Here is a 15,455-nt window from a genome sequence, read left to right on the forward strand (position 1 = left end):
TGGGACTAGTGTTCAGGCTTTGACTATCTAATATATTGAAATTATCTGAAAGTTTTATGGAAAATTTTGTAGTTCTTAATTTACCACCAGAGGAACAATTCATTTTTAATTATTTGATTCTGGATTTCTATTTCATACTTGCTCACTCCTCATATTTTTGAACATTCAGATCGTTTCCAAGAAAATAATACTTGTTGATAAACAAGCTTTGCATCTGGCCTTAAAATTTTTTTAATCACTGGAATACCTACAAAATTGCAGTCTGCAGTACGCATGTGGTTTCTAGAGGTACTAGTGCGTTGAATGACAAATATGTTAGAAAATGTAGAGATTTGTTACATATTTTTAATGTTCTTATCTTTTGGAATATTTAGATTTGTTTAAAAATCCCAAATCTTCCTTGTTCATGAGATATTTTTGAGAGATTGAGGCTGTCTAACAGTTTACTGTTAATCTATATTAACATAGACTAGGAATTCAATATAAAATGTCACCAGTAAAACCTGTTCATTGCAGGTGAACTTTCTCCATGTGCGTTACTGAATGGAGGTTGCCATGACCTGTGCCTTTTAACTCCTAATGGAAGAGTGAACTGTTCCTGCAGGGGGGATCGAATATTGCTGAATGACAACAGATGTGTGAGTAAGTAAAGAAAATTGAAATGTGATATAACTGCTCAAAATGGCACACATGGACCTTGAAATTGTTTGAGTATATTTATGAAGTTGTACTATTAGATGCCTGGTTGTCTTATCTCTCCCTTCTAAAAAGAACTCAGTTTACCATTCTACCTATAGCACCATGTGATAGGTAATGATAACCCAAACAGTGACAAATGTTGTGTCCCCCTGATTCTGGGCTGGAAGATGTTGGATTAGCTAGAGAAATACCTGCAAGCAATGATCATCTGAAAACTTGTGTTTATGACTTTGAGGATTCAGTCAATAGCAAAATTAATTAAAGCTGAAATAAAGCAGTGTATAGGCAGTAGCTTAGTAGCTTTGTAGTAAACCCATTCACAGTCCATCAGACTATGTAAATGAGAAAGAATGGCTCACACAGTTTATTTGTAATCATTTCCAAACTGTTAATTAAAAATGTAATGTTGCAGCCTTGCATGATGTTTATATCTCCCAAAAGCATTACAATCTTTAATTAGTACCATTACAGTAAATACTTACTAACAGCTAAGTTTCCAAAACTGTTTCCACTATAAGTAAGGGTTCAAGTGTTCCAATACTGCCATGAAAAATTAGCCAGCAACATAAAAAGGGTTAATTTCTCTTTAATATTAAGACTATTCATGAGTAAGAAAGATTGGAGAGAAGCATCTTGGAAAATTAGAAATTGATGAACTCACTCTTAGGATGTGTCAATTTTTGACGTTTTTTTTTTCTCCTCATCTGTATCCTCATCTCATATATTTCATCTTAGAAAATCAATAGGGCTGGATATATCTACATCATAAAAATTAGTATCATAAGCTGTAAGTATTTTTCATTTTTAGTCTTCTTTTGGTCTTTATATACCAAGAAGATGTTCTCTTTTGCCTGTTCTTTATTTTAATATAAGCACTTTGTCATCGTTTTCTTTACTTTGAAAACTACTGCACCTAATGCAAGAACATATACGTATTTTCTCACTTTGCAAATTGGTACCAGAACCCAAAAGGGCATCTCTTAGCAAAAGAAGTAAAAGACTTTTATTTAAGAATGTGCCAAAGAAAACAAGGGAATGATGTAATTGTTCAGAAGATAGCAAATTTCAATAATTCGGGCCACAAATTCCCACATCTCTTCATCACCTAACACTTCCCTGAATTGCTCACACAATTGCTTAAACTCTCTCTTTCAGTTTGCCTTTGTGGTTTCAGCTGTAATGGCCTGGATCTGATGCTATCTGTAAGCCTGGAGTTTTAGCCATGCATTAGAATCACTCATGTTTCTTTCACAGGTCACTACAGGCCAGTAGTAAACCAATGCCTTTAGTCAGAACAGCAAGGCTTATTTGTATACAACGGATGCCTGTCATTGCTGAAAAATAGATTAGATACATCTATCCCTACTAAGCCACCTGCTTCTCACTGTTGATGAGAGGGAATGAATCAGACAGAAAACTATAGTTTTAAACAAGCATAGTTGTATTCACATAGAACTGTAGAGTGATACTGCATTCCTCAGAGCTGACATACCTTTACAGAAGTATCTTGTATCCGCTGTGCATTCATATTGAAATCCTGTGGTCCAGCAGAGAGATTGAAAAGTAACTCTTGGCTTCTTTTTGTCAAGTCCATCTTTAGGAAATGAGGATGTTTCTGGCATATCTGTGTCGACCTCTGAATTAGTTCACCCAGAGCAGTTTATGAATGTTAATGGCAGCATTACAGGGGTGAAGGACCATTTACTAACACCTACCCGAGGGCAAAGGAGGGAAAAGCCATTTGTTGTCATAACTCTTGACAGAAAGATTAGGCAATTCCATTTTACACAACGTTGCTAGCCTTATTAAAACCCATAACAGAAATAAGAATAGCAAATATAATTAGATGAAGCAATTACCTTGTAAGAGAATTGAGGATAGCTGAACCACATTTTTTGTTTCTAGAAAGAGGAAGAAAGTACTCAATACTATTTCTTCAAATGAACATACTTAAGCAAGAATTGTGCTCATACAATGTTTGTTTTTTCATGATAAACCATATTTATCATGAATAATTTTCATTTTTTCCTTAAAGGCACAACGATTATAAAAGCAAAATATGGTATTTGCCATCATAACAATTAGCTTTCACTGGAAATGAGAAATTAAACAGGATATGTTTAAAATGGACAAAATAAGTTAGGAATTCTAATGGACTCTCAGTAAACGGATGAATTTTGTTCAGTTCATGATCTAAGGTGATTGTGTGCAGTAATGTCAGCACTCTTCTTAAAGACAGTAATTCTTTAAAGTTAATGATGTTTTTAGATTCTTAATTCCTTGTTGCTTCCTCTAAAATGGCATTCTACCTTCGCTACTGACCAGTGAAGTTTAGACTGCACCAAGAAAAATAAAATTACCTTTAGAGAGGGGTGCTATCATTTAAAGAGTTAAATTATAAGTCTTTAATAGGTGGATAAGATAGATATTCTAGTAAAATGAGTTAAATTCTAGGATAATAAAGAAATAAAACACTGGAAACTTTAAACAGTATTTGTGGCTGTTTAATTAATTATTCCTGAAATAAATCCTAAAAACTGATTGTAAAATTAAGTTGTGTTACCTGCATTAGCAGAAATAAATGAATTCTAATTACCTCCAACATAATTAATATGACTGACTTTCACTGTACAGTTTTTCAACAAGCAATGGAATGAGTACATGCAAGCAAATAGCATGTAATACAACCAAAACATTGCATCCCAAAAGTTCGCTAGTAAATCTATTATTTAAGAATAAAAATAAGTCTGTTTTCTCCAAGAGAGGTCTTTCTAAGACAAGGGTAACATACTGGCACTCCAGGGATGAAACCTAACTGTAGAAAAGCTCACAAGTTGGGCAAACCACATAAAAACTCAGGCTTTTAATTTCTTATAAAAATCCTGACATTTAGAAGTGGGACAATATGGCAGTATTCCACTGGAGCCCATAAGCATCTGGTGCACATGCTTTCCAGTTTATCATTGTCCTCCACTAGCACATCCTACAGATTCCCATGCATTTCAAGGAGTAGGTACTGATCACGTGTGGCAGGAAGAGAGGGTCTGCTCCCTGGTACTTCTCACCATGGATAGAGCAAGAGGCTGATGAAAGTAATTTCAGCAATTCCAGTACTTCTGATTGATAGAAACTGCTACAGAGATTTCTTCAGCAGGTAGTTGGGGAGGAAGACCAGTTGGAGGTGAGATTTGTAATGAATAAATTCAAGCATTCAAAGATAAGAACTCTATGTACTGGAAAATTTCAATGTATTAAAGAATACATGAGATTTCAATAAGAAAATACAAAAACACTCTCAGTATGTACAGAGCTTATTTAACTGGCTCTTTTTAAAAATTTATTTTTAACATACACTGTTAAGAAAGATTCATAAATATAGTCCCCCAGATTTAAACCCCTCCTTCTCTCCATGCATGTACAGTCACCAAATAATTAACAAAATACACAAACAGGCATAAAAGAAAAATAAAGTCAGGCAATTCCCAAAAATTTGCAAAGGGAGGTTGAAGACAGCACAATAAAAAGTGTCCCTCTTAATTTTTTGTAAAGAAATGCCATAAACCACTGTCCTTTATTAATTTTATATTTAGATAAATTTTAGTTTATTTTTATAATTAAGATTAAGGGAAACAGTTGTCATGACATCAAAAATGTTTGTTATTGTATAAAACGTTGGCTTTTTTCCTTTCAGCTAAAAATTCTTCCTGCAATATTTATTCAGAGTTTGAGTGTGGAAATGGAGAATGTATTGATTACCAGCTCACCTGTGATGGCATTCCTCATTGTAAGGATAAATCTGATGAAAAACTGCTCTACTGTGGTGAGTTTCCAATGTATGACTTACTCATTTCAGAATGTAATTCTTTTTATAGCTTTTGGTGTGATTGTCTCCATTTGGTTTATGTGTATGATTTCCTTAATGCCTCTCATTAACATGTAGATCTAAGGCAAATTATTTGGCTTTGTTCTTACTCAAATGGGGCACCATATTTCCTACCCAAAACACATGATATTCATTGAAGAATTTCCCCATGGTTTTCCATGCATGAAGTATAAATTTAAATACAGCAGGAGCCTGTCTTTTGAGCTGCTTCATTATTCATCATTAGCAAAAAGTTTTAGGCTTACATTCCTAAAAATATGTCAGAAATATCAGTTATTGGGTAGATATTGCAGGGTTACTTCTGCAGCAAAAGTCCCCCATCAGTCAATAGCATGTTGTTGTGCTGATATCAAAGTCTTTTTCATTCTATTTTTGCCTCCAGGATTGTCCCAGAGCTAGTGTCCTTAGGTACAAAGGCTGATTGCTTTAGCCATGGTCCCCATTAAGTATGGAATTCCACCATCTGTGCCTCTGTAGGTGACACCAAGTGGTAGTCAACCTTTCCTTCTCCCTTGGAAGTAGAGACTGGCTTTTGGACGCTAGTAAGCAACTGTTATTTGCCTTCGCTGCAACAATATTTTTCCTGAAAGTTTGTGTCTATGCAATCATTAATAGTTATTATAGAATTGATCCAGATTATTTCTAAATTAGTCTGATTTATTTTTGTGCTGTAATACAATAGTACTGGTATTATATGCTTTGCAAAATTTAGGAATCTATATCTGGAATTGCTATATTTGGCTTCTATTTTTCTCCTTTGTTTTCTTATATTAGAGAAAGTTAAAACGAGGAGGATGGATTTTGGGAAATTTATGTCACACTTTTACATTGCAGAATAAACACCCTTGGTTAAAATGACAGTCAAATGTAATTTGTCCATAATTTATATGTAACTGAAATCTTAGGGAATTTACCTCAAATGACATGTTTGCTTGAATCAACAGCTATATCCTGTACACCATGAAAATATTAAAGCATATAAAAATGTAATAATAATCAACTTACAAATTCATATTATTATGAATTGGCTTGAGAATATATTTCACATTATTTTTATCTTCTTAGAAGGCAGGTAATATTTGTGTGAGAAGGGGTTAGCAAACTTTTTCTATAAAAGATCAGCTTGTATTATAGGTTTTGTGGGCCATATATACTCCTGTCACATATTCTATTTTTTTAACAATCCTTTAAAAATGTAAAAATCATTCTTAGCTTCAGAGCCATATAGAAACAGGCTGATAGGCTGCATTTGGCCTGCGGACTATAGTTTGACAATCTCAGGTATAGATTCCAGAGTTTAGAATCACACTTGAGGTTAAATCTTTGTTCCCAAACATACTAGTGTGTGACTAGCATGAACAAGGGTACTGACTTCTCTATGTTTTAGTTTCTCACTACCAAGCAAATCTAGATGGGGTGATGGTTGGGAGCATTAAATAAACAAATGTACATTTACATATGCTCAATATAGAGCCTGGCACAAAATTACTTTTCAGTAAATGGCAGCTATTATTATTGTGAGTGGTACCTTCTGTCCCAAATCAGAAAATGTCAGGAGACTCTCATTAAGGTAAATAGAATTCAGAGGCAATTATTATTCTGCTTAGAAAATTTGGATAGACATTTTAAGATGATTTCTAAGAGAAATCTATGGATAAGTAGGTGACTCTTGGATTCACTGATTCAGGGATACATGTTTTGACACTTTTTTCCTTGTTTTAAAATCTTTGTGGGGTACAAAGGAGAGAGGGGATAGGTGTTGGTGTGTCTTTATTGCGTTGGAGGTAGAGATTCTTTTCTTCAGATTTGAGTATGTGATACATGTTTATTTCTACGCTAGCTTACAGAAATGCCAGAAACAATAATGTGAGTATAGTTTGACGAGGTCTCCGAGTATGAATCGCTGAGGTTAAAACAGTCAGAAAGGCTTTTTACCGCATGAACTACTTGATAATGCACAGATATTCTAACCCAGAACTTGGATGCCACATGGCACTTGTTTTATAGACCCACAATCCAGTTATTGTGAATGAGGTATCATCTGTGATCTTCTTTTTGTAAAAATAGTTCTATAAGCCCTCCAAGTATGTGTTTTTCTTTTCTGTGTAAGAAAACAGAAGCTGTCGAAGAGGTTTCAAGCCCTGCTACAATCGTCGTTGTGTTCCTCACAGCAAGTTATGTGATGGTGGAAACGACTGTGGAGACAACTCTGATGAATTAGACTGTAAAGGTAAACACATATTGTATCAGCCTCGGAATATTATCATGCTAAGTGTTTCCTAAACTCTTCCAAAGTGTGTTCCTGAGAGCACTATGGTTTCCCCCTTTTGATACATAACAACAGTTAGCATCTATGGACCATACTTTGGTAAATGCTATTGGAGGGGAGTTACTAGAGTCAGCTGAAAATTATGACTATATTTTCCGTTTCTATTTCTTTCTTTGCTCACTTCAAAATTCTTTCTCACCTTTTCAGTTCAACCACCCTATTTATGGGACATTTCTACCAGAATGTGTAATACTGAATCTACTGCTCCAAAATGTCCCCCTTCATTCCTTAATTCTCTCTCCTAACCATGCTCTCATCATTTTCCTACTTATTGGACAGGAAACCTTGGTACTATCCTTGGTTCCTCCTTCCACCATGTTTTATCACCCACATGTCCAATCATCAACAAATCTTCCAATTCTTTGAGATAGATTCCCCTTCAATCTACTTTGAGCCTGGGTTAACAAAGTAGCCCTTTTATTGGTCTCCCTGTTTCTACTCTTTCCAGTAAATATGAATTTTTAGTCATGCTAAAACAATTTAACATTTTACCATAGTAACGACTGTGACACATCAGCAACCAGACTACCTGGGATAGAACCCCAGCCCCACCACTAACTGCATGACTTTAGATAAAGTACTTAACCAACCCGTGGCTCAGTTTCCCAAGCTTTAAGAAAAAGAGACAATAGTTAAATAAGTATATCAGTATTAGAATAGAACTTGGCATATAGTAAATGCTATGTAAACATTTACTTTTTTATCACTTCCCAGATAAAGCATCCCAATGTTTGCAGAATAAGTGACAAGTTTTTAGTCTGACATTTAAGGTCTCCTAAAACCTGGATCCAACAGATCTTTCCAAACCAATTTACCTTTAAAAATCTTTCCATCCATTGAAATACTTTATTGGGTAAAATTCATTAAAGACTGAGACAAAAAATTTGTGAGTTCTGTGTGTGCCCTCAAGTAGTGCAAACTCTAAGTGAAAGATAGTCATTTAAGCAGGTGAAGATGAATATAAGGTGCTATGATTGCACTATTAAGAACACAGTTTTGTTTTGTTTTTTGGGGCTTAGAAGTATCCTGAAAGGTTTCATAGACTAGATTAAATTTAAGCTGAGTCTTAAAGTATAAATAAGGTAGAATGATCAAAATAGAAGAGAATTCCAAGTAGAAGGACCAATAATGAAAACTGCAAGAAATTTGATATGGTTAGAGCCAGATTGCATATTGGGGAGTGGTGAAAAAAATGAGGCAAGTTAGAAGAAAGAATCAGGAAATGAAGATTTTTTTTGGTGCCATGTTAAAGAACATGACCTTTATCTTGCAGTCACCAGAAAGTTTAAAAAAGGGGAAAAAAACCCTATGATTTTAGAATGAAAACTCTAATACTGAGATCAGAAGGACAAAACAGTAGCCTGTTACAGCAGCCAAAGCTAAAAATAAAGAGGAGAGAGACAGATATAACAGCATTTTGAAAGGTAGCATAACAAGTCTTTTGCAGTAATAAACATGGAGGAAGCATGGGAATAGAGGAGATACGTGTGTGTGTGTGTGTGTGTGTGTGTGTGTGTGTGTGTGTGTGTGTTGTATGCTTTTAAAATATTATTTGTTTTCATTAATTTTTCAATTTATTTTTGTGTGCCTTTTGTTTGTGTTAGATGGGGATAAGATAATAAGAATAGTCCACATTCTGAGGTTGGAGCACCTGTAGACATTCAGATGGAACTGTTTGAAAGGTATATAAGTAAATATAGATCTGGAGCTCAGGTAGTAGGTTTAGATCAGAAGTATTGATTTTGGACTTCTTAAAGAGAGAGAGCTCAAAGGATGTATGGTGTAATAGTTGTTTTAAGGGAGTGCATCAGAATGACCTGTTAAAAATAAAAGATACTAACATAAAAAGGAAAAGTCCCACAGGACTAATAAAAAGAGCTTCACAAGAAATTCTTTTTTCAAGAAAGGAGGATAAGTTTGCATTACAGAGAAGGCAAGAGGGCATGCATAGACTGGAGTGTCCACTGTAATTGGCAAATAGAAGATAATCTCTTGCTTGCCTTCAAGAGAGTCAGTTCAGTGTAATGGCAAGGAAAAGCCAGATCACATTGGATTGAAACAGAATATGAATGGTGCAAAAGTAAAGACAGTGAATACAGATTATTTTTAAAAAAGGTTAATGGTAAAGAAAAGATGTGTGAAGTACAGTTGTAACGAGAAGGCTATAAAAAGTTGAGGAAGTGAGTAGAATATGTACAAGTTATTTTGTAGCTGATAAAGGACTGAGAAGTTACTCTGCTGTCTTAGACTATATATGACCTTGGCCAAACACTTGAGTAGCTTACTATCAAAGTTGACACTGTAGTTTAGGAAGAGCCAAGTACATTTGAAAATTAAGTCAACTATTGTTTCATATTATTTATAAAATATTAAAAATGATAAAATGTTGTAAGATACGGGAGTAAGTAGAGGGAAATGGATAAGCATTTGGAAGAAAGGAGGAAAGGAAACTAGAAGGAGACAAGAAAATGGGTATGTTCTATTAGTTATTTATAAGCAGGAAAGGAGAATATAATGAAAACTTTAAGCTAGGATAAAAATAAAAATATCAAGCTAGAATGTGAAGGAACTGAGTAATAAATACAGAAAGTAGATTTTAAAACAAAATTCATAAAAAGAGCTACAGAAATGTAATCAGTTACTGTGGATTTTCTTGGAAAACGTTTTTTTTGAAAAGCAGTAAGTAAATTAGTGTGTTTGGGTTTATGAAATATAGTACCTAGTACATGATATGTGTTTATTAAACTCTTATGTGGCTGGTTGAAGCCGTAAGTCTTCCAAAAGTGTAGATAGGTTTCATTCTGCCTACTGATATCAATATCAGCAGCTGAATAACAATAAAATAACTCAAAATGTTATTTCCCCTTTTTTAAATCTAAGCTCTCGATTTCTGTGTTATAACCATCTCAGCCATATACTTGGGGACAGAACTACTCTGAGAATCAAGTTTCTGTCAAAACTTTTCTTTTGTGATAATAATAGTAAAGAGATCATGACAATTGGATATCTTAAGAAACAACAACAAAATCTTATGCCTTGAATTTCTTCCTATCTAATGCAGTACATTTGAAACTGCAAATGCTCAAGCACACGCTATATTACATACTAAAAATTAATAAATTTGAGTAAACGGACTAGCTTCCTTAGGATAAACAAATGGGTAGCTTTTTAGATGAAAGGTTACATATTACACTTGCATCTTTTAGATTTGATTTTTCTCTCATATTAAGATTGTTCACATGGTATCCTTGTAGGGCACATTTCATGCTATAGAGGAAAGACTTACTTGGGTCCTTTTTCCATAAGCCAGTTTCTTATAAAGCATTAATTCAGATTTGTGTCCGTCAAATACATGGACACTTACAGCACTTAAAAGATAATGAAGGAAAAGGAACATGAACAGGCTCAGGAAGAATGAAAAATGAATGATTTCTCCAAGGCTTTTCTTCCAGTCACTCCTTCTTTGTTTCTGTAGTCAGTGCAACATAGGGATGCAGTGCTTTGTTGTATGTATATATGCACACACACACAAACCACATGTTATTGTTGAATGTAAATAAAGTAAAATATAACACAATTTAAACAGTACAATAAAAATGTCAATAAATACAGAGAGATTTTGATAGGCTGTGGAGAGAGGCTATGGTGGAATAATCCGTAAATTATTTGAGGTACTATTACAGTTTTGTTTGTTTAATTTAGATGTTAATAGAATTAACATTACTCTTTTTTAATGCCACAAGTCAAAGAATCTATTTACAGAGTGGAAATGGATATTGCAAGGAATTATTTTTGGTTTCCTATCCTTTCGAAGCAAAGCAAAACCCCAAATCCTCATCAATCTTTTATTACTGCCCCTTTGTAGCAGTTCCTTTCATGACTGAGAGCTTGAGACATCAGGCTAGCTGGTGAGGATCTAAGGAGTTGTTCAGAAAATTTATCATTCTGTATTCCTCTTCTGGTTGTGTCAGAGTTTGAGTGAATAGATTTGTAGAGAGTGCATAATATCCCTCCTTCGCTCCCTGTTGAGATGAATATACTCCCTTTGAGAAGTACATGAACTTCCTTGGGCCATCTGAACACCTTTAGGTGGACTGGAGAGCTAAGTACTTCTGAGATGACCTAGAGGAGAGGAAACTGGTGAGTTTTTCTTTTTTTTTTTTTTCCCAAATTCATAGCAAAACTTTGAAGATTCCACAAACAACAAGCTAAAGGAAAAGAATAAGCGTGCCTGCAGGGGAAATCATCATTCCTTCCAGGTTCGCATATCCTTAGAGCCTAAGCAGTGAATTCAATAAAAGATGTGGTTTGAAAGTAAACAGAAGAGATATGACAGCACATTTCATGTATTTTTTCCTTGTCACTTTCCTTTTGCTACAGGCTGGGTAGGAGAGTTGTAAAAGAAAACGTTGAGTTAGGTTATTTACAAGGAACATCCTAAGAACTAGGGAAAGATTAATTGATTTTATATCTTTCCTACCTGATTAAATATTTTAACTGATATGGAGAAAATAAGGTGGATTAAATAGGGAAAGAATGGTTTTACTTTCTCTCTTGCTGGTACTTTTGAGCTACCATCCCTGTCAGATCTTCCTTTGTTGTATCTCGTTGCTATTCCTGGTGTGGCTGTGGTATATTTCCACTCACATTTTGTAGGTGTACTTTTTCCTTTGTACTATCTGGAGGGAAGAGTCTAGTATTTCCCACTCAGGTTACCTTTATTTGGACTACATTATTTTCTGTTCTCTTTTTTCTAGGACTTTTAGCCTGAAGAAAAGTTGTCAGAAGGCTTTCATATTCACTTGACAAATTAGAGATCCCATAACCTTTCTCCCTCAAGACCCACCCTGAGGGTGAAACACATTTCAATACTTGACTGACCAAAGCAACATAAGAAAGGAACATGGTTGAGGGACTAGAGAGGTAGAGGTTTTGGCAGAAGAAGCATTTGCTTACTTATGAAGTGACATTGTCACTGTTCCCATGGATTTCTCCTGTTCCAGGACTCTCTTTCCTTGTCTACAAATGCTAGAGACGTTAATCCCCGCAACCACCTTGATCCTGCTGCTTATGGAATTGTGCAACCACTTGACATGTCCAATTCCATTGCCACTTATCACCCTATTTAACCCTCTAGTGGTTCCCAAACTCTGTATCAAGTCATGGAATCTATAGAGATAGGATTAGAAGTAAAGGGACAATCGGTTCCTATTTGCACATCTCACCCACTCTAATAGGCTGCCCTTGCCCTCCTCACCAAGATTCAGTAGGCTTATTTTTGTTCTCCTGACCCCCTACCTCACTTTTTCCCTTGCCTTTCTCTTAAATACTATTTCCTAACCACTCTTCTCAACTTTAAAGTTATAGTTTCTTTTCGTCTGGTTAGAATTGCTCTGTTTCTTTGTTATTCCTAGAATTCCATCCAAGACCGTTTTCTACTTACTCCACATTTCCACTCTTCTTACAAGCCATTCTTTACACTTACTTCCACCTGAGCCCCCAGCACCATTTTTGAAACTCCATTACTGTGAAATCCCTGAATCTCCAGTCCTCTTAACAGTCTGACATGCCATCTCCATGTTCATGTAGTCATAATTTGCCTCTTCACTTTATCTGCCACCAATACCCACCCAGATGGACTCCCTGCAATGTACACAGAAGATTCTTTATGGAAGTTTGGAGGGAGATGGAGATGGTGGAATGGGTTGTGATTGCCCCCTTTGCTTCAGAATTAGGATTTCTGGTATCCCAAACTCTAACTGCAAGTATTAGATAATGCACGTCAAGTAGCTTAGAGATAAATCTTTGTAGACTTGTTTAGGAATATTACCACTATCTAGAATATTGTTTCACAGAGAAATGAATTCTGTCTTCTAAATAATGGAATTATGAGGAATCTTTTGGAACACAACCTCTTAATAGGAGACTGCTGATAGACAGCAAAGTCAGAAACAAAATGTATATGCTTGTCATGATTATTTTCTGTTATATATTCCATTTATTGTTTCTACTGAAAAATATTGAATGTGAAATGTAATAGAAAAGAATATGGAAGAGATTTTGCTTTATTTAGGCATAAAAGAAAAATACCTACTTTTTTCCTGTTTGGAACAGTGTATTTATCTCTACTTATAATGGCATTATCTGTTTCAAATGATGTTATTTTTAATGAAGAAAACAGTGAAGCAATTATAATTGCAAATTGTAAATAAAACATTTATTCAAATCATCATTTAAACACAAATAAGGATACAATTGCAAGATACAATTAAATATAATAAGAGCAGTGCATTATGAAATACAAATGACATACACACCCTTGAATAAAATTTGCATATTTTAAGATAGCATTTTAACCATTTACAATTGATATAATTTATATTTATAATTAAATAGGCTCTTTAAAATATCAACCCTAGTAAAAGTGGCATAATCATAGAGCCCTTCAGGTTGTACATTAACATAATCAACCTGTGGAAATTTGAATTTGGAATAAAAATCTCACCTAAGTTAATCTAACACAAAACAAGCCATGCACCTGTTCACAACATATTGCTGAAAACCATTATATGGTAATGAACGTGTAAGCAAAGTAAAAAGGAATATATGATGAAGAATAAGCTATTCTGTACAAAGAATATGTAATGATGGTAGCATATCAAAACTGATTTTCATCTAAGCATAGCAGGGATTTGGAAATCCTTTCCAACAACAGAGACAAGTCATACCACATTTGTATGTTTCTTGGCATGAGGAATCCATATTTCCTATACCAAATGTTAGTAATATGGCCATGTGAAAGGGGATAACTTAGCATGATGACTTTCTAGCAGTGCTGAACTATTCCCTCTTTGAGTAAATAAAGCAAATACTCTGGTTTCTCCGTCTCAATCTCTGACTCTGTCTGTGTGTCATTTTATCATAGCAGTGAATGTTTCACTTCTTAGCAAACAGATCAGGATTTCTCTGTACGCACTCAATCAGGCATTTGCTTAGTGTCATACCTTGTATTTTGAAGTTGGAAGGAGAGAGAAGTTTCAGCAGCATTTAATTTTTTTGTTGTTGTTGGTTTAGCGCTGATATGGTATGATAGGGAAAACAAGGCACGGTCCCTGCTTACAATTTAATGGGGGGAGAGATACATAAACAGGACATTGCAATGCAGTATTATAAGTACTACAATGTAGGGAAGAACAGCATGACAGGGGAAGATGTATGAGGCATCTAACCCAAGCTTGTTGTTGGGGGTTATGTGTCAAGTTTGACTGCCCAGAGTTAAAAAGGCAAAACCAAACAAAATTGTAAGAATTAAAGTACTCAAAATGTTAAGCAGGGAGTCATTTTCTATCTCGTCTATCCATTTGTTTATTTACCTGTTTTTCTAGTTTCAACCTGTGCCACTGTTGAGTTCCGCTGTGCAGATGGGACGTGCATTCCAAGATCAGCACGATGCAACCAGAACCTAGATTGTGCAGATGCTTCAGATGAAAAGAACTGCAGTAAGATATTCCATTACATTTTGTTTGTTCATGCCTGTGCACCTTTGGCATTACATTGAACAGTGTCTAACTCTTCACTGAACCTTGTCCAGAATTGATATGTAATTAACCCTTGTTGTGTAGGATAATTGCATATTTACTTCTTCAAATGAGGTTAACTTTTCTTGTTTCTATTACCTACATAGAAGGCTTATAATCTTTGCAGATGAGGTGTTTTTCATTTTTCTGTTGACCTCCTTATAGATAATACGGACTGTACATATTTCTATAAACTTGGAGTGAAAACCACAGGATTCATAAGATGTAATTCTACCTCACTGTGTGTTCTGCCAACCTGGATATGCGATGGGTCTAACGACTGTGGAGACTATTCAGATGAATTAAAATGCCCAGGTAATTCTAGAAGACAAAACAGTCTTTGCCTTGAAGATTTAGGGGCTGGTTGTATAGCATAAACTTATTAATTTTCATTCTTGATACTCAATGGCTCAGATTAAAACAAATATTGTAGACTAAATTAAAAATAATTTAATTTAGACGTGCTAGACATGCCACTTTATATTTTTTAATGACTTATGGAATGATACTTGAGAAATCTGTTCTATGTTTGGATCAATTTCTTTTTTCATGTTCAGTTCCTCATTAATCCTTTTAAAGTTGGTGATTACGTCTTAAAATGTGTAATCTATAAAGTTTTCACAGAAGTAGTGTATACTGAGAGCAAACTATCTATAGACTAAAGGGAGGGAGACTGTGTTTCTCACCACTGGCTTTACTCCTGTTATTATACAGCTTGTATTGTCAAGTTAGGCTATTTGATGCAGCTTACACAATCTTTTGGCATACTAGTATGGGTAACATAATAGTTATCATTACTGGATCAATGTCAGACTGGTATATTTATATATATTAGCCATCGTTACCTACACAAGCACTGAAAAGTGTCATCTTCATTCTTAGGAGAATGCCTTCCATGAGAAGGTCATGAACCTATTTCTTTCTAACTATTTAAGGAAACAAAATTTAGAAATATATAATAATACCA

At 34.8% G+C, this 15,455-nt stretch overlaps 1 protein-coding gene across 1 annotated transcript in view; it reads left to right on the forward strand.

Annotated features, from left to right (window-relative positions):
- The window catches only part of LRP1B (LDL receptor related protein 1B), a 1,467,083-nt gene that overhangs the window by 1,169,782 nt on the left and 281,846 nt on the right, over positions 1–15,455 (forward strand). Inside the window, exons 43-47 of the mRNA XM_027078335.1 lie at positions 517–642; positions 4,391–4,519; positions 6,693–6,812; positions 14,297–14,410; positions 14,654–14,803. Coding sequence (XP_026934136.1) covers positions 517–642; positions 4,391–4,519; positions 6,693–6,812; positions 14,297–14,410; positions 14,654–14,803 — 639 coding nt within the window. The remainder of the gene's footprint in view (positions 1–516; positions 643–4,390; positions 4,520–6,692; positions 6,813–14,296; positions 14,411–14,653; positions 14,804–15,455) is intronic.

Source organism: Aethalodelphis obliquidens, unplaced genomic scaffold, assembly GCF_003676395.1.
Source record: "Aethalodelphis obliquidens isolate GAN/ISIS:26980383/991018 unplaced genomic scaffold, ASM367639v1 scaffold2, whole genome shotgun sequence".
In the NCBI taxonomy this organism is placed as follows: Eukaryota; Metazoa; Chordata; class Mammalia; order Artiodactyla; family Delphinidae; genus Aethalodelphis; species Aethalodelphis obliquidens.